Source organism: Procambarus clarkii, chromosome 16 (genome assembly GCF_040958095.1).
Source record: "Procambarus clarkii isolate CNS0578487 chromosome 16, FALCON_Pclarkii_2.0, whole genome shotgun sequence".
Classification (NCBI taxonomy): domain Eukaryota; kingdom Metazoa; phylum Arthropoda; class Malacostraca; order Decapoda; family Cambaridae; genus Procambarus; species Procambarus clarkii.
In genome coordinates this window covers 39615391-39638947 of record NC_091165.1, presented here as the reverse complement: position 1 = coordinate 39638947, position 23557 = coordinate 39615391, and the positions used below count along the sequence as shown (strand labels likewise).

The 23557-nt window shown below is 51.5% G+C and overlaps 1 protein-coding gene across 1 annotated transcript in view; it reads left to right on the top strand.

The window, feature by feature from the left end:
• The window catches only part of LOC138365215 (uncharacterized), a 503803-nt gene that overhangs the window by 306924 nt on the left and 173322 nt on the right, over positions 1-23557 (top strand). The window contains exons 3-4 of the mRNA XM_069325466.1: positions 16797-16926; positions 21179-21423. Of these exons, the coding sequence (XP_069181567.1) occupies positions 16797-16926; positions 21179-21423 (375 nt within the window). The remainder of the gene's footprint in view (positions 1-16796; positions 16927-21178; positions 21424-23557) is intronic.

The window sequence follows — 23557 nt, the reverse complement described above, 5'->3', positions numbered from 1 at the left end:
GGTGGTGGAGGGCAGGTCACAGGGGGTGGTGGAGGGCAGGTCACAGGGGGTGGTGGAGGCAGGTCACAGGGGGTGGTGGAGGCAGGTCACAGGGGGTGGTGGTGGAGGCAGGTCACAGGGGGTGGTGGTGGAGGGCAGGTCACAGGGGGTGGTGGTGGAGGGCAGGTCACAGGGGGTGGTGGAGGGCAGGTCACAGGGGGTGGTGGAGGGCAGGTCACAGGGGGTGGTGGAGGCAGGTCACAGGGGGTGGTGGTGGAGGCAGGACACAGCACTGACCTCTGAGAGTCACACCAATCAAGGTGCACCTCTCAGGGGTCCTGTGCTCTCTCTCAGCGCTCTCTCAGCGCTCTCTCAGTGCTCTCTCAGCGCTCTCTCAGAGCTCTCTCAAGCGCTTAGGAGGACCTGTGCACGGAATGTTGCTCAGGCGCTGCTTGAACTTTTCTGATGGACAGTGGGCTACGTCCTCGACTTATAACCGTGGGTCTAGTAGTCAATTTGTCACTTGTGTGGAATCCATATACCACTTGGGAGGGTCATCTACCACTTCTGTAGATTTTATCTACAGCTTGGAAGGGATCAACTACCACTTGGGGGGTAATATACCACTTGGGAGGGTAATATACCACTTTTATGTAAGGCATCTACCACTTGTGTAGAGGTTGTCCACCACTTGGGTGTGTCATCTACCACTTGGGAGGGTCATCTACCAGTTGTGTAGAGGTTGTCTACCACTTGGGTGTGCCATCTACCACTCGGGAGGGTCATCTACCAGTTGTGTAGAGGTTGTCTACCACTTGGGTGTGCCATCTACCACTTGGGAGGGTCATCTACCAGTTGAGTAGAGGTTGTCTACTGCTTGGGTGTGGCATCTACCACTTGGGAGGGTCATCTACCACTTGGGAGGAACATCTACCACTTGGAAGGGTCATCTACCACTTGGGAGGGTCATCTACCACTTGGGAGGAACATCTACCACTTGGGAGGGTCATCTACCATTTGGGAGGGTCATCTACCACTTGGGTGTGTCATCTACCACTTGGGATGGTCATCTACCACTTGGGTGTGTTATCTACCACTTGGGATGGTCATCTACCACTTGGGTGTGTCATCTACCACTTGGGTGTGTCATCTACCACTTGGGAGGGTCATATACCACTTGGGAGAGTCATCTACCACTTGGATGTGTCATCTACCACTTGGGAGGGTCATCTACCACTTGGGAGGTGGTGGAGGGCAGGACACTCTACCACTTGGGAGGGTCATCAACCACTTGGAAGGGTCATCTACCACTTGGGTGTGTCATCTACCACTTGGGAGGGTCATATACCACTTGGGAGGGTCATCTACCACTTGAGAGGGTCATCTACCACTTATCGCGATATAGATGTAATCTGAATGATTAGAAAAGTTATTATTTAACAAGGAAAGAATTGTAATTAAATTATAAACCTCCTTAGTTAGTCTTTGGTTCAACATATACAAGTAACTTATCATAAGTGAGATATAAACCTATTTATCAGTGCCTGCCTACCTTGTGTAGCTTCCGGGGATCAATGATCCCGCGGCCAGGCCATTGACCCACATATGTTGGTCAAGTATTGACCAACATATGTGGGGTGGAGATCAACACTAATGACACCATTTAAGGGCTCTCGAGATGACATTAATTAAATGGGTGAATGTCTGAGGTGGTGTAGGTGAGGTGATTAGTGTGTCCAGGTGGGCTCAGGTATGGCCAGGTACCCCCAGCAGGTGTACCCCAGGTACCCCCAGCAGGTGTACCCCAGGTACCCCAGCAGGTGTACCCCAGGTACCCCTAGCAGGTGTACCCCAGGTACCCCAGCAGGAGTACCCCAGGTACCCCAGCAGGTGTACCCCAGGTACCCCAGCAGGTGTACCCCAGGTACCCCAGCAGCTGTATGTATGTATATATATATATATATATATATATATATATATATATATATATATATATATATATATATATATATATATATATATATATATATATATATATATATATAAAGGCTGGGAGGAGGTAGACGCCCAACACTGATACTGATGGTGTTGAGAGTATAAATTAATCCCCTGGTCATCTGGATTCATCAGGAGGGATTACTCAGCCGTCGTCGTGGCCTCAGAGTGTTCCCTGAGGCAGCCTCTGATATATTACTCAGACATGTCTCTTCAGATGTGTGTGTGTGTGATATTGGCTGTGTTAGTCACTTGTTACCACACACCTGGCTCTTGTTGCTCCACGGTGTTAGTCACCCACACACCCGTCACCCCACACACCCGTCGCCCACACACCTGTAACCCACACACCCGTCAGATACAAGCATGAGGAAGCCAAGAAAAACTTGGGAATGTTTCGTTCCACGTTTTCAAAACTACAGCATGAAAACGTTTCAAAAATGCCGCATGGAAACGTTTCCAAAAACATTTTAGTCGTCGGAGATGAAATACTGACGGGATTCAGGTGGATGCTGCAGACTTCCCCCCCACCCCTCACCCCCCCCCCCCTCCCCACCTCCGGCAAATTCGCGATGAACTGCATGTTTAAAATTGCAGAACTGAAATTCTGGGATAAAGTATTTCTTTCTCTCTCTCTGGTGTTGTGTGTGTGTGTGTCTGTTTGTCTCTTTCTCTCTCTCAGAACTTACTCTCTTTGCCTCTTTGTCTCTGTCTGTCTGTCTCTCTCTCTCTCTCTGTCTCTCTCTCTCTCTCTCTCTGCCTCTGTTTGTCTCTCTCTCTCTCTCTCTCTCTCTCTCTCTCTCTCTCTCTCTCTCTCTCTCTCTCTCTCTCTCTCTCTCTCTCTCTCTCTCTCTCTCTCTCTCTCTCTCTCTCTCTCTCTCTCTCTCTCTCTCTCTCTCTCTCTCTCTCTCTCTCTCTCTGCCTCTGTCTCTCTCTCTCTCTCTCTCTCTGCCTCTGTGTCTGTCTGTCTCTCTCTCTCTCTCTCTCTCTCTCACTCTTTCTCTTCCTATCGACCATATGCAAATTTTAAGAAATTCTTCATCTCTTTTGTTTGTTGATGTGGTGATAACTGTTTACGTGGGCATATGCATGATTGTATTCATGTTTTATGTATACATGTGTATAGACATTTGCGTATGAATGGATGTATGTTTGTGTGTGTATGTATATTTGGAGGTGTATGTTTATATTAGTCATATATTTTTTCTTTTACGTGCCATTGTGAATATGTATGTGTGGGTTAAATGTGTATATATGCTCATAGCTAGTTGAACATGTAAGGACCGAGCTTTAGCTCTTGGGCCCCGACAATGAACTAGTAATATTGTTTGATATCTCGAGGCCATTTATTGAGTCTGAACAACTTTCTCTCACTTATAGCAAATTTTCATGACATGGAAGACATTTTTTCCAAATATATATATATGACTAATTTGAGCATTTAGTTTCCTATGTCAACTATACTGTTCTCGTATTTCAATTCCCGTGAAGTATTTTGTATCTCTTGATCATGGCACACTGTTCTCCCAGGCAGGGAGGCTCAGAGAGGTGTGACTATTCTGATTCATGAAGTCTTCATAAAGCAGACTCGAAGACGAGTCTGCTTTAATCCAGCACTGTAACAACAGCCTTAATGTGAGCCCTGATATGTACAAGTTCGATCCCCATATAAGCCTCAATATATCATTTATTTAACCCGTATGGCTCTTTCATATATCTTCTAGTTAAGGATATTAATAGGGACCTCGTATGGGCCTTCTGCAGTTACCTTCTTTCTTATATTTCCTTTCCTTCACCTATTCTTGGTGGTCAGGTGACCTGCCCTCGCGGGTATAAAGGTCTCATCAACAATGTTTCCACCTTCATTCTACTTTGTTCTGATCAAGGCCATGTAGCCTAAAACGCGGTTACATCGCGTTTCCCTACAGTGGGGGATGGTGGGGAGGACGAGGGGATGGGGAAGGGGGGAATGGTGGGGAGGACGAGGGGATGGGGAAGGGGGAATGGTGGGGAGGACGAGGGGATGGGGAAGAGGGGATGGTGGGGAGGACGAGGGGATGGGGAAGGGGGGATGGTGGGGAGGACGAGGGGATGGGGAGGAGGGAATGGTGGGGAGGACGAGGGGATGGGGAAGGGGGAATGGTGGGGAGGACGAGGGGACGGGGGAGGGGGAATGGTGGGGAGGACGAGGGGATGGGGAAGGGGGAATGGTGGGGAGGACGAGGGGATGGGGAAGGGGGGATGGTGGGGAGGACGAGGGGATGGGGAAGAGGGGATGGTGGGGAGGACGAGGGGATGGGGAAGGGGGGATGGTGGGGAGGACGAGGGGATGGGGAGGGGGGATGGTGGGGAGGACGAGGGGATGGGAAGGGGGGATGGTGGGGAGGGGACAGGGGAAGGGTCCTGTGGATGAGCCACAGCACCACGTGGCCGGGTACAGTTTGTATATAAATAAATATAAAAGAAATAATCATAAGTCTTGTATTGACCAGTTTTGTCTACCTCACTTGGAGGAAAGCAGTGAGAGGTGAGGTGAGCCATACCTCACCTCTCACAGAGTGAGGTGTGCCCGGGGAAACACTATGAATCACCTTATGTAAGTATGTATGTACTCACCTAGTTGTTCTCACCTAGTTGTTCTCACCTAGTTGTTCTCACCTAGTTGCCCTTGCCTCTCAACCGTCAATCTACTGGTGTACAGATCACATCTACATCTGAAACTGTGTATGGAGTCAGCCTCCACCACATCACTGCCTAATGCTTCCACCTGTTAACTACTCTGACACTGAAAAAGTTATTTCTAATGTCACTTTTGGGTACTCAGCTTCCACCTGTGTCCCCTTGTTCGTGTACCACCAGTGTTGAATAGTTTATCCTTGTCTACCCTGTCAATTCCCATGGGAATTTTGTATGTGGTGATCACATCTCCCCGAGCTCTTCTGTCATCCAGCGACGTAAGGTGCAGTTTACTAAGCCCTTCCTTGTAACTCATGCCTCTTAGTTCTGGGACTAGCCTAATGGCATACCTCTGAACTTTCTTAAGTTTCGTCTTGTCTTGAGAAGTCTTGACACGGTACGGGCTCCATGCTGGGGTTGCATACTCCAGGATAGGTCTTACATATGTGGTGTACAAGATTCTGAATGATTCCTTACACAGGTTCCTGAAGGCTGTTCTGATGTTAGCCAGCCTCGCATATGCCGCAGACGTTATTCTTTTTATGTGGGCTTCAGGAGACAGGTTTGGTGTGATATCAAATCCTAGATCTTTCTCTCTGCCTGTTTCATTAAGTACTTCATCTCCTATTCCGTATCCTGTATTTGGCCTCCTGTTTCCACTGCCTAGCTTCATTTCTTTGCATTTACTCGGGTTGAACTTTAGCAGCCATTTGTTGGATCATTTCTTCAGTTTGTCTAGGTCATCTTGTAGCCTCTTACTATCTCCTGTCTTAATCCTCCTCATAATTTTGGCATCATCAGCACACAGTGAGAGGAATGATTCTATACCCTCTGGGGTATAGATACGTATACCATTTACATATATCAGAAACAGTATGGGTCCAAAGACTGACCCCTGCGGGACTCCATTGGTGACGTCTCGCCAATCTGAGACCTCACCCCTCACACTGACTCGTTGTCTCCTATTACTTAGGTACTCCTGTATCCAACGGAGTACCTTCCCTTTCACTCCAGCCTGCATCTCCAGCTTTTTCACTAGCCTCTGTGTGGCACTGTATCAAAGGCTTTCTGGCAATCCAAAAATATGCAATCTGCCCACCCTTCTCTTTCTTGCCTTATTTTTGTAATCCTGTGAGGCAGGACTTGCCATCCCTGAACCCATGTTGATGTTATGTATGTATGTTTGTATGTACATATACTCAATTATATTCACTAGGAATTCACCAATCAGGTGAGTACCTAGTTGTGTTTGCAGTGGGTTGGGCTTCCCCTCTTCGGTCCCGCCTCTCATCAATGAAGGCATGTATGTGCACATGTAGGCATACATGCATACATGTATATATGTATTTATGTATATTATATACCATTTTCACATTTCATTTGCTCCAGTGTTCCTTTTACGAAATCAAATAAAAATCAAACATTAATGACCATAAGTCAAGCGAGATACATTAATGACCATAAGTCAAGCGAGATACATTAATGACCATAAGTCAAGCGAGATAATTACACAAAAATGAGGTTAACTGTTCCTAGTGAGAGCCCCGCCTGAAGGGGACACACACACATCATTCTCTAATGACATCAACACGGCGCCAGCACTGTACCAACATTCACCCATCAACACGGCGCCAGCACTCTACAAACATTCACCCATCAACACGGCGCCAGCACCGTACCAACATTCACCCATCAACACGGCGCCAGCACCGTACCAACATTCACCCATCAACACGGCGCCAGCACTGTACCAACATTCACCCATCAACACGGCGCCAGCACCGTACCAACATTCACCCATCAACACGGAGCCAGCACCGTACCAACATTCACCCATCAACACGGCGCCAGCACCGTACCAACATTCACCCATCAACACGGCGCCAGCACTGTACCAACATTCACCCATCAACAAGGCGCCAGCACTGTACCAACATTCACCCATCAACACGGCGCCAGCACCGTACTAACATTCACCCATCAACACGGCGCCAGCACCGTACCAACATTCACCCATCAACACGGCGCCAGCACTGTACCAACATTCACCCATCAACACGGCGCCAGCACTGTACCAACATTCACCCATCAACACGGCGCCAGCACTGTACCAACATTCACCCATCAACACGGCGCCAGCACTGTACCAACATTCACCCATCAACACGGCGCCAGCACTCTACCAACATTCACCGATCAACACGGCGCCAGCACTGTACCAACATTCACCCATCAACACGGCGCCAGCACTGTACCAACATTCACCCATCAACACGGCGCCAGCACCGTACCAACATTCACCCATCAACACGGCGCTAGCACCGTACCAACATTCACCCATCAACACGGCGCCAGCACCGTACCAACATTCACCCATCAACACGGCGCCATCACCGTACCAACATTCACCCATCAACACGGCGCCAGCACCGTACTAACATTCACCCATCAACACGGCGCCAGCACTGTACCAACATTCACCCATCAACACGGCGCCAGCACCGTACCAACATTCACCCATCAACACGGCGCCAGCACTGTACCAACATTCACCCATCAACACGGCGCCAGCACCGTACTAACATTCACCCATCAACACGGCGCCAGCACCGTACCAACATTCACCCATCAACACGGCGCCAGCACTGTACCAACATTCACCCATCAACACGGCGCCAGCACCGTACTAACATTCACCCATCAACACGGCGCCAGCACTGTACCAACATTCACCCATCAACACGGCGCCAGCACCGTACCAACATTCACCCATCAACACGGCGCCAGCACTGTACCAACATTCACCCATCAACACGGCGCCAGCACCGTACCAACATTCACCCATCAACACGGCGCCAGCACTGTACCAACATTCACCCATCAACACGGCGCCAGCACCGTACTAACATTCACCCATCAACACGGCGCCAGCACTGTACCAACATTCACCCATCAACACGGCGCCAGCACTGTACCAACATTCACCCATCAACACGGCGCCAGCACCGTACTAACATTCACCCATCAACACGGCGCCAGCACCGTAGCAACATTCACCCATCAACACGGCGCCAGCACTGTACCAACATTCACCCATCAACACGGCGCCAGCACCGTAGCAACATTCACCCATCAACACGGCGCCAGCACTGTACCAACATTCACCCATCAACACGGCGCCAGCACCGTACCAACATTCACCCATCAACACGGCGCCAGCACCGTACCAACATTCACCCATCAACACGGCGCCAGCACCGTACCAACATTCACCCATCAACACGGCGCCAGCACCGTACCAACATTCACCCATCAACACGGCGCCAGCACCGTACCAACATTCACCCATCAACACGGCGCCAGCACCGTACCAACATTCACCCATCAACACGGCGCCAGCACCGTACCAACATTCACCCATCAACACGGCGCCAGCACCGTAGCAACATTCACCCATCAACACGGCGCCAGCACCGTACCATCATTCACTCATCAACATGGCGCCAGCACTGTACCAACATTCACCCATCAACACGGCGCCAGCACCGTACCAACATTCACTCATCAACACGGCGCCAGCACCGTACCAATATTCACCCATCAACACGGCGCCAGCACCGTACCAATATTCACCCATCAACACGGCGCTAGCACTCTACAAACATTCACCCATCAACACGGCGCCAGCACCGTAGCAACATTCACCCATCGTTATATAAACATTGAACAAAGGTCAGCACTAATGACGCAATATATGATAATCACATGAGGTGAAAAACAAGATTTTTTGGCAGATTCAATTATTATCTTTGACTCGTGGCCCATGTTGGTAGTGGGTCATGTTGGTACTGGTCCATGTTGGTAATGGGTTATGTTGGTACTGGACCATTGGTACTGGTCCATGTGGGTAGTGGGTTATGTTGCTACTGGTCCATGTGACTCCTGGTCCATGTGGCTCCTGGTCCATGTGGCTCCTAATCCATGTGCCTCCTGGTCCATGTGGCTCATGCTGGTCCATGTGGCTCATGCTGGTCCATGTGGCTCCTGGTCCATGTGGCTCCTGGTCCATGTGCTCCTGGTCCATGTGGCTCCTGGTCCATGTGGCTCATGCTGGTCCATGTGGCTTCTGGTCCATGTGGCTCATGCTGGTCCATGTGGCTCATGCTGGTCCATATGGCTCATGCTGGTCCATGTGGCTCATGCTGGTCCATGTGGCTCATGGTCCATGTTTCTCCTGATCCATGTGGCTCCTGATCCATGTGGCTCATGCTGGTCCATGTGGCTCGTGGTCCATGTGGCTCCTAATCCATGTGGCTCCTGGTCCATGTGGCTCATGCTGGTCCATGTGGCTCATGCTGGTCCATGTGGCTTCTGGTCCATGTGGCTTCTGGTCCATGTGGCTTCTGGTCCATGTGGCTTCTGGTTCATGTGGTTAATGCGGGTCCATGTGGCTCCTGCTGATCGGTGTGGTTCCTGGTCCATGTGGGTCCTACTGGTCCATGTGGGTCCTACTGGTCCATGTGGGTCCTACTGGTCCATGTGGGTCCTACTGGTCCATGTGGGTCCTACTGGTCCATGTGGGTCCTACTGGTCCATGTGGGTCCTACTGGTCCATGTGGGTCCTACTGGTCCATGTGGGTCCTACTGGTCCATGTGGGTCCTACTGGTCCATGTGGGTCCTACTGGTCCATGTGGGTCCTACTGGTCCATGTGGGTCCTACTGGTCCATGTGGGTCCTACTGGTCCATGTGGGTCCTACTGGTCCATGTGAGTCCTACTGGTCCATGTGGGTCCTACTGGTCCATGTGGGTCCTACTGGTCCATGTGGGTCCTACTGGTCCATGTGGGTCCTACTGGACCATGTGGGTCCTACTGGTCCATGTGAGTCCTACTGGTCCATGTGGGTCCTACTGGTCCATGGTGGTCCTACTGGTCCATGTGGGTCCTACTGGTCCATGTGGGTCCTACTGGTCCATGTGGGTCCTACTGGTCCATGTGGGTCCTCCTGGTCCATGTGGGTCCTCCTGGTCCATGTGGGTCCTCCTGGTCCATGTGGGTCCTACTGGTCCATGTGGGTCCTACTGGTCCATGTGGGTCCTACTGGTCCATGTGGGTCCTACTGGTCCATGTGGGTCCTACTGGTCCATGTGGGTCCTACTGGTCCATGTGGGTCCTACTGGTCCATGTGGGTCCTACTGGTCCATGTGGGTCCTACTGGTCCATGTGGGTCCTACTGGTCCATGTGGGTCCTACTGGTCCATGTGGGTCCTACTGGTCCATGTGGGTCCTACTGGTCCATGTGGGTCCTACTGGTCCATGTGGGTCCTACTGGTCCATGTGGGTCCTACTGGTCCATGTGGGTCCTCCTGGTCCATGTGGGTCCTACTGGTCCATGTGGATAGTGGGGAACTACAGAATATTCTATTTTGTAACACTATGCAAAATGAGTTTCTCTTCATAATCTAAATATTTTTGTGAACTGTCAAGAGAAGCTTGCTCCTAGTTACTCTCTCTCTCTCTCTCTCTCTCTCTCTCTCTCTCTCTCTCTCTCTCTCTCTCTCTCTCTCTCTCTCTCTCTCTCTCTCTCTCTCTCTCTCTCTCTCTCTCTCTCTCTCTCTCTCTCTCTCTCTCTCTCTCTCTCTCTTTCTCTCTCTCTCTCTCTCTCTCTCTCTCTCTCTCTCTCTCTCTCTCTCTCTCTCTCTCTCTCTCTCTCTCTCTCTCTCTCTCTCTCTCTCTCTCTCTCTCTCTCTCTCTCTTTCTCTCTCTCTCTCTCGCTCTCACACAAACACACACACCCACACACATACACACACACATATAGAATCGTTTCTCTCAATGTTTGCCGATGATGCAAAAATTATGAGGAGGATTGAAACAGAGGATGATAGTAGGAGGCTACAAGATGACCTAGATAGACTCAGTGAATGGTCCAACAAATGGCTGTTGAAGTTCAACCAGAGTAAATGCAAAGTAATGAAACTAGGCAGTGGAAACAGGAGGTCAGACACAGGATACAGAATAGGAGATAAAGTACTTAATGAAACAGACAGAGAGAAAGATCTAGGAGTTGATATCACACCAAACCTGTCTCCTGAAGCCTACATAAAAAGAATAACGTCTGCGGAATATGCGAGGCTGGCTAACATCAGAACAGCGTTCAGGAACCTGTGTAAGGAATCATTCAGAATCTTGTACACCACATATGTAGGACCAATCCTGGAGTATGCGGCCCCAGCATGGAGCCCGTACCTTGTTAAGCACAATACGAAGCTGGAAAAAGTCCAAAGGTATGCCACTAGACTAGTCCCAGAACTAAGAGGCATGAGTTACGAGGAAAGGCTGCAGGAAATGCACCTTACGACACTGGAAGAAAGAAGAGTAAGGGAAGACATGATCACAACCTACAAAATCCTCAGGGGAATCGACCGGGTGGACAAGGATAAACTATTCAACACTGTTGCGACGCGAACAAGGGGACACAGGTGGAAACTGAGTACCCACATGAGCCACAGAGACGTTAGAAGGAACTTTTTCAGTGTCAGAGTAGTTAACGGATGGAATATATTAGGCAGTGATGTGGTGGAGGCTGACTCCATACACAGTTTTAAATGTAGATATGATAGAGCCCAGTAGGCTCAGGAATCTGTACACCAGGTGATTGACAGTTGAGAGGCGGGACCAAAGAGCCAAAGCTCAACCCCGGCAAGCACAAATAGGTGAGTACACACACACACACACACACACACACACACACACACACACACACACACACACACACACACACACACACACACACACACACACACACACACACACACACACACACACACACACACACACACATATGCCAGGTTGGCTAACATAAGAACGGCCTTTAGAAACTTGTGTAAGGAATCTTTCAGAACATTATATACCACATATGTCAGACCAATCCTGGAGTATGCGGCACCAGCATGGAGTCCATATCTAGTCAAGCATAAGACTAAAATGGAAAAGGTTCAAAGGTTTGCCACCAGACTAGTACCCGAGCTGAGAGGTATGAGCTACGAGGAAAGACAACGGGAATTAAACCTCACTTCGTTGGAAGACAGAAGAGTTAGGGGGGACATGATCACCACATTCAAGATCCTCAAGGGAATTGACAGGGTTGATAATGACAGGCTGTTTAACACAAGGGGCACACGCACTAGGGGACACAGGTGGAAACTGAGTGCCCAAATGAGCCACAGAGATATTAGAAAGAACTTTTTTAGTGTCAGAGTGGTTGACAAATGGAATGCATTAGGAAGTGATGTGGTGGAGGCTGACTCCATACACAGTTTCAAGTGTAGAGCCCAATAGGCTCAGGAACCTGTACACCTGTTGATTGACGGTTGAGAGGCGGGACCAAAGAGCCAGAGCTCAACCCCCGCAAACACAACTAGGTGAGTACAACTAGGTGAGTACACACACACATACACACACACACACACACACACACACACACACACACACACACACACACACACACACACACACACACACACACACACACACACACACACACACACACACACGGTGCTATCAACACCTTTCCTCACAAGCGCTCTGGTGCAGACGATGATGGAGCAGCATTAGCGATGGTTCTCATTTACAGAGGAATTACTCACTAATGTAACGAGAGAGAGAATGTGTGTGTGTGTGTGTGTGTGTGTGTGTGTGTGTGTGTGTGTGTGTGTGTGTGTGTGTGTGTGTGTGTGTGTGTGTGTGTGTGTGTGTGTGTGTGTGTGTGTGTGTGTGTGTGTGTGTGTGTGTGTGTGTGTGTATGTGTGTGTGTGAAGCATCCATTAGATGATATGGAAGACAAACAAAACGCTGATGTAATTTACACAGATTTCGCAAAAGCTTTTGATAAATGTGACCATGGTGTTATTGCACACAAAATGCGTTCAAAAGGAATTACCGGAAAAATAGGCAGATGGATCTACAATTTCCTGACTAACAGAACCCAATGTGTAATAGTCAACAAAATAAAATCCAGCCCATCAACCGTGAAGAGCTCAGTCCCCCAGGGTACTGTGCTTGCTCCAGTACTTTTTCTCATCCTCATATCGGACATAGACAAGAACACAACCTATAGGATTGTATCATCCTTTGCAGATGACACTAGGATTATTATGAGAGTTGGCAACATAGAGGACACGGCAAACCTCCAGTCAGATGTAGATCAGGTCTTTCTATGGGCTACAGAAAATAATATGGTGTTTAACGAGGATAAGTTCCAGCTCATGCGCTATGGAAAAAATGAAAAAATAAAAACGGAAACCACGTACAAAACTCAGGCAAATTATAACATAGAACGGAAAGGCAATGTAAAGGATCTGGGTGTACTCATGTCGGAAGACCTTACCTTTAAAGAACACAATAAAGTAGCCGTCACAACTGCAAGAAAAATGACAGGTTGGATAACAAGAACTTTTCACACTAGAGATGCTATACCGATGATGATACTTTTCAAAACGCTTGTGCTCTCTAGAGTGGAGTACTGCTGCACAATGACAGCCCCTTTCAAAGCTGGAGAAATTGCTGACCTGGAGAGCGTGCAGAGATCCTTTACTGCTAGAATCCACTCAGTAAAACATCTAAACTATTGGGACCGACTAAAGAGCCTAAATCTGTATTCTCTTGAGCGCAGGCGGGAGAGATACGTAATAATTTACACGTGGAAAATATTAGAGGGGCTGGTCCCAAACCTGCACACAGAAATAACATCACATGAGACCAGAAGACATGGCAGGATGTGCAGAATACCCCCGTTGAAAAGCAGAGGTGAAACAGGTACTCTGAGAGAGAACTCTATCATCATCAGAGGCCCGAGACTGTTCAACACGCTTCCACTACACATAAGGGGCATAACTGGCCGACCCCTCACAGTGTTCAAGAGAGAACTGGATAAGCACCTCCAAAGGATGCATGATCAACCAGGCTGTGACTCATACGTCAGGCTGCGAGCAGCCGCGTCTAACAGCCTGGTTGATCAGTCCAGCAACCAGGAGGCCTGGTCGACGACCGGGCCACGGGGACGCTAAGCCCCGGAAGCACCTCAAGGTAAGGTGGGTGCGTGTGTGTGTGTGCGTGTGGACGCCAATAGTTGGCCAACAGATACAACAATGGGAGGCAGGAAGCTTCGTGAAACGAGGAGAGGAGAAAAGAAGCCATAAAGACCTAATACCTGAGATGAACATTGGTAATATGACATCCCATCCACCAGGGGGCTTAAGTCACTTCATTGACGGCGTTCCTCACACCCACGTCGGAAGCGGTTAGGCACAACACAACGTCTCTAAAAATGCTAAACACATACCTAGCGTTTTAGGAGGCTTGGATAGTCAGCCTGGATGGTCAGCTTGGATCGTCATCTTGGATGGTCAGCTTGGAGAGTCAGCTTGGATGGTCAGCTTGAATAGTCAGCCTGGATGGTCAGCTTGGATCGTCATCTTGGATGGTCAGCTTGGAGAGTCAGCTTGGATGGTCAGTGTGGATGGTCAGTCTGGATGGTCAGCTTGGACGGTCAGTGTGGATGGTCAGCTTGGGTGGTCAGCTTGAATGGTCAGCTTGGACGGTCAGTGTGGATGGTCAGCTTGGATGGTCAGCTTGAATGGTCAGCTTGGACGGTCAGTGTGGATGGTCAGCTTGGATGGTCAGCTTGAATGGTCAGCTTGGACGGTCAGTGTGGATGGTCAGCTTGGATGGTCAGCTTGAATGGTCAGCTTGGATGGTCAGCTTGGGTGGTCAGCTTGGATGGTCAGCTTGGGTGGTCAGCCTGGATGGTCAGCCTGGATGGTCAGCTTGGGTGGTCAGCTTGTATGGTCAGCTTGGATGGTCAGCTTGGATGGTCAGCTTGAATGGTCAGCTTGGATGGTCGGCTTGGATGGTCAGCTTGGGTGGTCAGCTTGGATGGTCAGCTTGGGTGGTCAGCCTGGATGGTCAGCCTGGATGGTCAGCTTGGGTGGTCAGCTTGGGTGGTCAGCTTGTATGGTCAGCTTGGATGGTCAGCTTAGATGGTCAGCTTGGATGGTCAGCTTGGATGGTTAGCATGGATGGTCAGCTTGGATAGTCAGCCTGGATGGTCAGCCTGGATGGTCAGCTTTTATGGTCAGCTTGGATGGTCAGCTTGTATGGTCAGCCTGGATGGTCAGCTTGGGTGGTCAGCTTGGATGGTCAGCTTGCATAGTCAGCTTGAATGGACAGCTTTGATAGTCAGCCTGGATGGTCAGCTTGGATGGTCTGCTTGGATGGTCAGCTTGAATGGTCAGCTCGGGTGGTCAGCTTGGGTGGTCAGCCTGGATGGTCAGCCTGGATGGTCAGCTTGGATGGTCAGCTTGGATGGTCAGCTTGGATGGTCAGCTTGGATGGTCAGCTTGGATGGTCAGCCTGGATGGTCAGCTTGGATGGTCAGCTTGGATGGTCAGCTTGGATGGTCAGCTTGGATGGTCAGCGTGGATGGTCAGCTTGGATGGTCAGCCTGGATGGTCAGCCTGGATGGTCAGCTTGGATGGTCAGCCTGGATGGTCAGCTTGGATGGTCAACTTGGATGGTCAACTTGGATGGTCAACTTGGATGGTCAGCTTGAATGGTCATCTTGGATGGTCAGCTTGAATGGTCAAATTGAATGGTCAGCTTGGATGGTCAGCTTGGATGGTCAGCTTGGATGGTCAGCTTGGGTTTTCAGCTTGGATGGTCAGCTTGGATGGTCAGCTTGGGTGTTCAGCTTGGATGGTCAGCTTGGATGGTCAGCTTGGGTGGTCAGCTTGGATGGTCAGCTTGCAGAGTCAGCTTGAATGGACAGCTTTGATAGTCAGCCTGGATGGTCAGCTTGGATGGTCAGCTTGGATGGTCAGCTTGGATGGTCAGCTTGGATGGTCAGCTTGGATGGTCAACTTGGATGGTCAACTTGGATGGTCAACTTGGATGGTCAGCTTGAATGGTCATCTTGGATGGTCAGCTTGAATGGTCAAATTGAATGGTCAGCTTGGATGGTCAGCTTGGATGGTCAGCTTGGATGGTCAGCTTGGATGGTCAGCTTGGGTTTTCAGCTTGGATGGTCAGCTTGGATGGTCAGCTTGGGTGTTCAGCTTGGATGGTCAGCTTGGATGGTCAGCTTGGGTGGTCAGCTTGGATGGTCAGCTTGCAGAGTCAGCTTGAATGGACAGCTTTGATAGTCAGCCTGGATGGTCAGCTTGGATGGTCAGCTTGGGTGTTCAGCTTGGATGGTCAGCTTGGATGGTCAGCTTGGGTGGTCAGCTTGGATGGTCAGCTTGGATGGTCAGCTTGGATGGTCAGCTTGGATGGTCAGCTTGGGTTTTCAGCTTGGATGGTCAGCTTGGATGGTCAGCTTGGATGGTCAGCTTGGATGGTCAGCTTGGGTGGTCAGCTTGGATGGTCAGCTTGCAGAGTCAGCTTGAATGGACAGCTTTGATAGTCAGCCTGGATGGTCAGCTTGGATGGTCAGCTTGGATGGTCAGCTTGGATGGTCCGTCTGAAAGGTCTGTTCATATGATCAGTCTGAAGTATTAGTCAAGGACTGATGTCTTTAATTAACACATTGCTTACGTAAAAATGAATAATGGACGAAAAATTCAACCCAAGATAATACTAATAATATGTACAACTAATTATCAATAATGTTATTGATTTAATAATACAGAATTAAGGTTTATTTAAGTTTATTAGTAAAAGCCAATTACATATTATTCCGTCCAGTCTGTTTACTGGACAAATTAATTAGTCTGCTAGAGTCTGCAAGCTACAGCAGCTCAGTAGCTTACATTTTCACACTCGGGAGACCCGGGTTCGACCCCCGGGCAGCATGTAACCGGTTAGGCAACACGTTTCCTTTCACCTCAAGCACCCGTTCGTCAAGCAGAACAAAATTGATATCTGTGTATTTATGAAATTGCGTCCTGAAGAGGGAAAGTAAGAGGCTTAATACGGCCTCAATAAGTCTAAATACAGGCTTCGTGTCCCGGACAATAGGAAGTTATAAAAGACAGTGTATTGGGATGAGGTAGTTGAGTAGTTATTAAGTGATTCAATGGTAATTATTGCAAGAATTAGCGGGTATGTTGCAGAGATGTTATTAGTAACTGTGTGTGTTGCACTGACAGGTCCCCTGGTGGCCGTGCAGGTGGTGTTGGGGGACACAGCGAGGCTCCCCTGCCAGTACCTGAGTCCACCTGATGACTCCGTCAGTCTGGTACTGTGGTACCTCAACCACACCTCCCGTCCCTTCCTCAGGTGAGTATTGGCCCTTCCTCAGGTGAGTCCTGGCCCTTCCTCAGGTGAGTCCTGGCCCCTTCCTCAGGTGAGTCCTGGCCCTTCCTCAGGTGAGTCCTGGCCCTTCCTCAGGTGAGTCCTGGCCCTTCCTCAGGTGAGTCCTGGCCCTTCCTCAGGTGAGTCCTGGCCCTTCCTCAGGTGAGTCCTGGCCCCTTCCTCAGGTGAGTCCTGGCCCTTCCTCAGGTGAGTCCTGGCCCCTTCCTCAGGTGAGTCCTGGACCTTCCTCAGGTGAGTCCTGGCCCTTCCCCAGGTGAGTCCCGCCCCTTCCTCAGGTGAGTCCTGGCCCTTCCTCAGGTGAGTCCTGGCCCTTCCTCAAGTGAGTCCTGGCCCTTCCTCAGGTGAGTCCTGGCCCTTCCTCAGGTGAGTCCTGGCCCTTCCTCAGGTGAGTCCTGGACCTTCCTCAAGTGAGTCCTGGCCCCTTCCTCAAGTGAGTCCTGGCCCCTTCCTCAGGTGAGTCCTGGACCTTCCTCAGGTGAGTCCTGGCCCTTCCTCAAGTGAGTCCTAGCCCTTCCTCAGGTGAGTCCCGTCCCTTCCTCAGGTGAGTCCTGTCCCTTCCTCAGGTGAGTCCTGGCCCTTCCTAAGGTGAGTCCTAGCCCTTCCTCAGGTGAGTCCTGGCCCTTCCTCAGGTGAGTCCTAGCCCTTCCTCAGGTGAGTCCTGGCCCCTTCCTCAAGTGAGTCCTGGCCCCTTCCTCAGGTGAGTCCTGGACCTTCCTCAGGTGAGTCCTGGCCCTTCCTCAAGTGAGTCCTAGCCCTTCCTCAGGTGAGTCCCGTCCCTTCCTCAGGTGAGTCCTGTCCCTTCCTCAGGTGAGTCCTGGCCCTTCCTAAGGTGAGTCCTAGCCCTTCCTCAGGTGAGTCCTGGCCCTTCCTCAGGTGAGTCCTAGCCCTTCCTCAGGTGAGTCCTGGCCCTTCCTCAAGTGAGTCCTAGCTCTTCCTCAGGTGAGTCCTGGCCCTTCCTCAGGTGAGTCCTAGCCCTTCCTCAGGTGAGTCCTGGCCCTTCCTCAGGTGAGTCCCGCCCCTTCCTCAGGTGAGTCCCGCCCCTTCCTCAGGTGAGTCCTGGCCCTTCCTCAGGTGAGTCCTGGCCCTTCCTCAGGTGAGTCTTGGCCCTTCCTCAGGTGAGTCCTAGCCCTTCCTCAGGTGAGTCCTGGCCCTTCCTCAGGTGAGTCCTGGCCCTTCCTCAGGTGAGTCTTGGCCCTTCCTCAGGTGAGTCCTAGCCCTTCCTCAGGTGAGTCCTGGCCCTTCCTCAAGTGAGTCCTAGCTCTTCCTCAGGTGAGTCCCGCCCCTTCCTCAGGTGAGTCCCGCCCCTTCCTCAGGTGAGCCCTGGCCCTTCCTCAGGTGAGTCCTAGCCCTTCCTCAGGTGAGTCCCGCCCCTTCCTCAGGTGAGTCCCGCCCCTTCCTCAGGTGAGTCCTGGCCCTTCCTCAGGTGAGTCCTAGCCCTTCCTCAGGTGAGTCCTGGCCCTTCCTCAGGTGAGTCCTGGCCCCTTCCTCAGGTGAGTCCTGGCCCTTCCTCAGGTGAGTCCTGGCCCTTCCTCAGGTGAGTCCTGGCCCTTCCTCAGGTGAGTCCTGGCCCTTCCTCAGGTGAGTCCCGCCCCTTCCTCAGGTGAGTCCTGGCCCTTCCTCAGGTGAGTCCTGGCCCTTCCTCAGGTGAGTCCTGGCCCTTCCTCAGGTGAGTCCTGGCCCTTCCTCAGGTGAGTCCTGGCCCTTCCTCAGGTGAGTCCCGCCCCTTCCTCAGGTGAGTCCTGGCCCTTCCTCAGGTGAGTCCTGGCCCTTCCTCAAGTGAGTCCTGGCCCTTCCTCAGGTGAGTAAGAGTTTATTACATTGACTTACTGACCTATAAATTGTGAATATTTACTCATGTTATTATTCAGCTGAGTATTTTGTCTTATGCCTCTCTCTCTCCCACCGTCTCTATCATCCCTTCCACTGTCACTATCATCCCTTCCACTGTCACTATCATCCCTCCCACCGTCTTTATCATCCCTCCCACCGTCACTATCATCCCTCCCACCGTCACTATCATCCCTCCCACCGTCTTTATCATCCCTCCCTCCGTCACTATCATCCTTCCCACCGTCACTAACATCCCTCCCACCGTCACTATCATCCCTCCCACCGTCACTATCATCCCTCCCACCGTCACTATCATCCCTCCCACCGTCACTATCATCCCTCCCACCGTCACTGTCATCCCTCCCACCGTCACTATCATCCCTCCCACCGTCACTATCATCCCTCCCACCGTCACTATCATCCCTCTCACCGTCTTTATCATCCCTCCCTCCGTCACTATCATCCCTCCCACCGTCACTATCATCCCTCCCACCGTCTTTATCATCCCTCCCACCGTTTTTATCATCCCTCCCACCATCTTTATCATCCCTCCCACCGTCTTTATCATCCCTCCCACCGTCTTTATCATCCCTCCCACCGTCACTATCATCCCTCCCACCGTCACTATCATCCCTCCCACCGTCACTATCATCCCTCCCACTGTCTTTATCATACCTCCCACTGTCTTTATCATCCCTCCCACCGTCACTATCATCCCTCCCACCGTCACTATCATCCCTCCCACCGTCACTATCATCCCTCCCACCGTCACTATCATCCCTCCCACCGTCACTATCATCCCTCCCACTGTCTTTATCATCCCTTCCACTGTCTTTATCATCCCTCCCACCGTCTTTATCATCCCTCCCACCGTCTTTATCATACCTCCCACCGTCTTTATCATCCCTCCCACCGTCACTATCATCCCTCCCACCGTCTTTATCATTCCTCCCACCGTCTTTATCATACCTCCCACCGTCTTTATCATCCCTCCCACTGTCTTTATCATCCCTCCCACCGTCTTTATCATCCCTCCCACCGTCTTTATCATTCCTCCCACCGTCTTTATCATACCTCCCACCGTCTTTATCATCCCTCCCACCGTCTCTATCATCCCTCCCCCCGTCACTATCATCCCTCCCACCGTCTTTATCATCCCTTCCACTGTCTCTATCATCCCTCCCACCGTCTTTATCATCCCTTCCACTGTCTTTATCATACCTCCCACCGTCTTTATCATACCTCCCACCGTCTTTATCATCCCTCCCACCGTCTTTATCATCCCTTCCACTGTCACTATCATCCCCCCCACCGTCTCTATCATCCCTCCCACCGTCACTATCATCCCTCCCACCGTCTTTATCATCCCTTCCACTGTCTCTATCATCCCTCCCACCGTCTTTATCATCCCTTCCACTGTCTTTATCATACCTCCCACCGTCTTTATCATACCTCCCACCGTCTTTATCATCCCTCCCACCGTCTTTATCATCCCTTCCACTGTCACTATCATCCCCCCACCGTCTCTATCATCCCTCCCACCGTCACTATCATCCCTCCCACCGTCTTTATCATCCCTTCCACCGTCTTTATCATCCCTTCCACTGTCTTTATCATCCCTCCCACCGTCACTATCATCCCTCCCTCTGTCTTTATCATCACTCCCACCGTCTCTATCATCCCTCCCACCGTCTTTATCATCCCTCCCACCGTCTTTATCATCCCTTCCACTGTCTTTATCATACCTCCCACCGTCTTTATCATCCCTCCCACCGTCTTTATCATCCATCCCACCGTCTCTACCATCCCTCCCACCGTCTTTATCATCCCTCCCACCGTCTTTATCATCCCTCCCACCGTCTTTATCATCCCTCCCACCGTCTTTATCATCCCTTCCACTGTCTTTATCATACCTCCCACCGTCTTTATCATCCCTTCCACTGTCTTTATCATCCCTCCCACTGTCTTTATCATCCCTCCCACCGTCACTATCATCCCTCCCACTGTCTTTATCATCACTCCCACCGTCTTTATCATCCCTCCCACCGTCACTATCATCCCTCCCACTGTCTTTATCATCCCTCCCACCGTCTTTATCATCCCTCCCACCGTCTTTATCATCCCTCCCACCGTCTTTATCATCCCTTCCACTGTCTTTATCATACCTCCCACCGTCTTTATCATCCCTTCCACCGTCTCTATCATCCCTCCCACCGTCTTTATCATCCCTTCCACCGTCTCTACCATCCCTCCCACCGTCTTTATCATCCCTCCCACTGTATCATCCCTCCCACCGTCTCTATCCATCACACACTTGCTTACCTCAGCATCTAAAAGCAATTTCAATTTCCTTTCTCTCTCTCCTGCGCCTCGCGGGGCGCGACAGCTTCGACGCCCGTGCTGAGGGTGAGCCGGGCGCCCCCCTGCAGGAGGAGGAGGCGGGGCGGGGCGGCAGGAGCGTGGGGCGCGGCCCGGGGAGGGGCGCGAGGCGCGGCAGGGTCCGGCTGGAGAGGGAGGGGTCGGCCCTCGTGCTGGAGAAGGTCCGGCTCCAGGACTCCGGCGAGTACCGCTGTAGAGTCCACTACAGACTCTCCCCCTCCTGGACCCAGCGGCTCCTGCTCACCGTCCACGGTTAGTGTATGGCGGTGTATGGCGGTGTATGGCGGTGTATGGGGGGTGTATGGTGGTGTATGGGGGTGTATGGGGGGTGTATGGTGGTGTATGGGGGTGTATTGCGGGTGTATGGCGGTGTATGGCGGTGTATGGCGGTGTATGGGGGGTGTATGGAGGGGTATTTTGGGTGTATGGGGGTGTATGGAGGTGTATTTTGGGTGTGTAGCGGTGTATGGAGGTGTATTTTGGGTGTATGGGCGGTGTATGGGGGTGTATGGCGGTGTATGGGGGGTGTATGGAGGTGTATGGCGGCGTATGGCGGTGAATGGCAGTGTATGGGGGGTGTATGGGGGTGAGGGGGTTGTATGTGTGCACGGGAGGTGTTGACACTGTCCTATATCAAATGACTCCATTGGCTCCACAGGCCCCGTGATGGGCATGGGGTGCATAATAAACAAAATAAATAAATGAATTGAGTCCACAGGAGCAGCCAGCATGGCGAAGTGAAAAATAAAAACCCTTCGTTATTGTCGTATTTTCCACTACTGACTGTGGGTGTCAGAGTGGCATCCCACTCTCCTACATTACTGTCGGCCGTGTTACATCTTAAGGTTATCTTGAGATGATTTCGGGGCTTTTAGTGTCCCCGCGGCCCGGTCCTCGACCAGGCCTCCACCCCCAGGTAGCAGCCCGTGACAGCTGACTAACACCCAGGTACCTATTTTACTGCTAGGTAACAGGGGCATAGGGTGAAAGAAACTCTGCCCATTGTTTCTCGCCGGCGCCCGGGATCGAACCCAGGACCACAGGATCACAAGTCCCGCGTGTTGTCTGCTCGGCCGACCGGCTCCCCTATCCAATACAACCTTCTTTGGTTCGATTCCCACTCAACTGGAGTTCCCTCTCAACCAGCTCTCTCTGTAAATGGACCTCCCCCTCAACTGTAGCACGCCTCCTCAACTCACAACTCCCCCCCCCCCCCTCACCTTGTCCTCACCCGGCAGTAAACATGAACAATGAGTCCAACTTTTACCTCCTGCAAACAATTTTGCTCAATTTACTCAGGCATTTAATTCTCCCAATATGAAATATGAGTTAATATTAAGCCTTCCTGCTAAGTTCTCCCGCCACACACAGTCACTTCCAACTGTTCTAGAGATTTGGTACACAAACAAATGAAGAAGAACAATTCTTAGACACTTCTTTATACACACTTATAAAGAAGAACACTTCTTTATACCACGACCCGAGTTGTTTTCCCTGGCAATATTTACAGCTGTGGTGTTTACAACTCAAGACTGTTGTTCTGTTTGTCTGCTTAGTGTGTTTCTGCCTCAGTCGCTTCTCCTGTGAGCAGGTCACTGAGGGTGCTGTCATGGGGGAGGGGGTGAACACTGGGGGAGGGGGAGAACACTGGGGGAGGGGGTGAACACTGGGGGAGGGGGAGAACACTGGGGGAGGGGGTGAACAATGGGGGAGGGGGTGAACACTGCGGAAGGGGGTGAACACTGGGGGAGGGGGAGAACACTGGGGGAGGGGGTGAACACTGGGGGAGGGCGTGAACACTGGGGGAGGGGGAGAACACTGGGGGAGGGGGGTGAACACTGGGGGAGGAGGTAAACACTGGGGGAGGGGGTGAACACTGGGGGAGGAGGTGAACACTGGGGGAGGGGGTGAACACTGGGGGAGGGGGGTGAACACTGGGGGAGGAGGTGAACACTGGGGGAGGGGGTGAACACTGGGGGAGGGGGTGAACACTGGGGGAGGAGGTGAACACTGCGGGAGAAGGTGAACACTGGGGGAGGGGGGTGAACACTGGGGGAGGGGGGGTGAACACTGGGGGAGGAGGTGAACACTGGGGGAGGGAAACACTGGGGGAGGGGGTGAACACTGGGGGAGGAGGTGAACACTGGGGGAGGGGGAGAACACTGGGGGAGGGGGTGAACACTGGGGGAGGGGGAGAACACTGAGGGAGGGGGTGAACACTGGGGGAGGGGGTGAACACTGCGGAAGGGGGTGAACACTGGGGGAGGGGGAGAACACTGGGGGAGGGGGTGAACACTGGGGGAGGGCGTGAACACTGGGGGAGGGGGAGAACACTGGGGGAGGGGGGTGAACACTGGGGGAGGAGGTAAACACTGGGGGAGGGGGT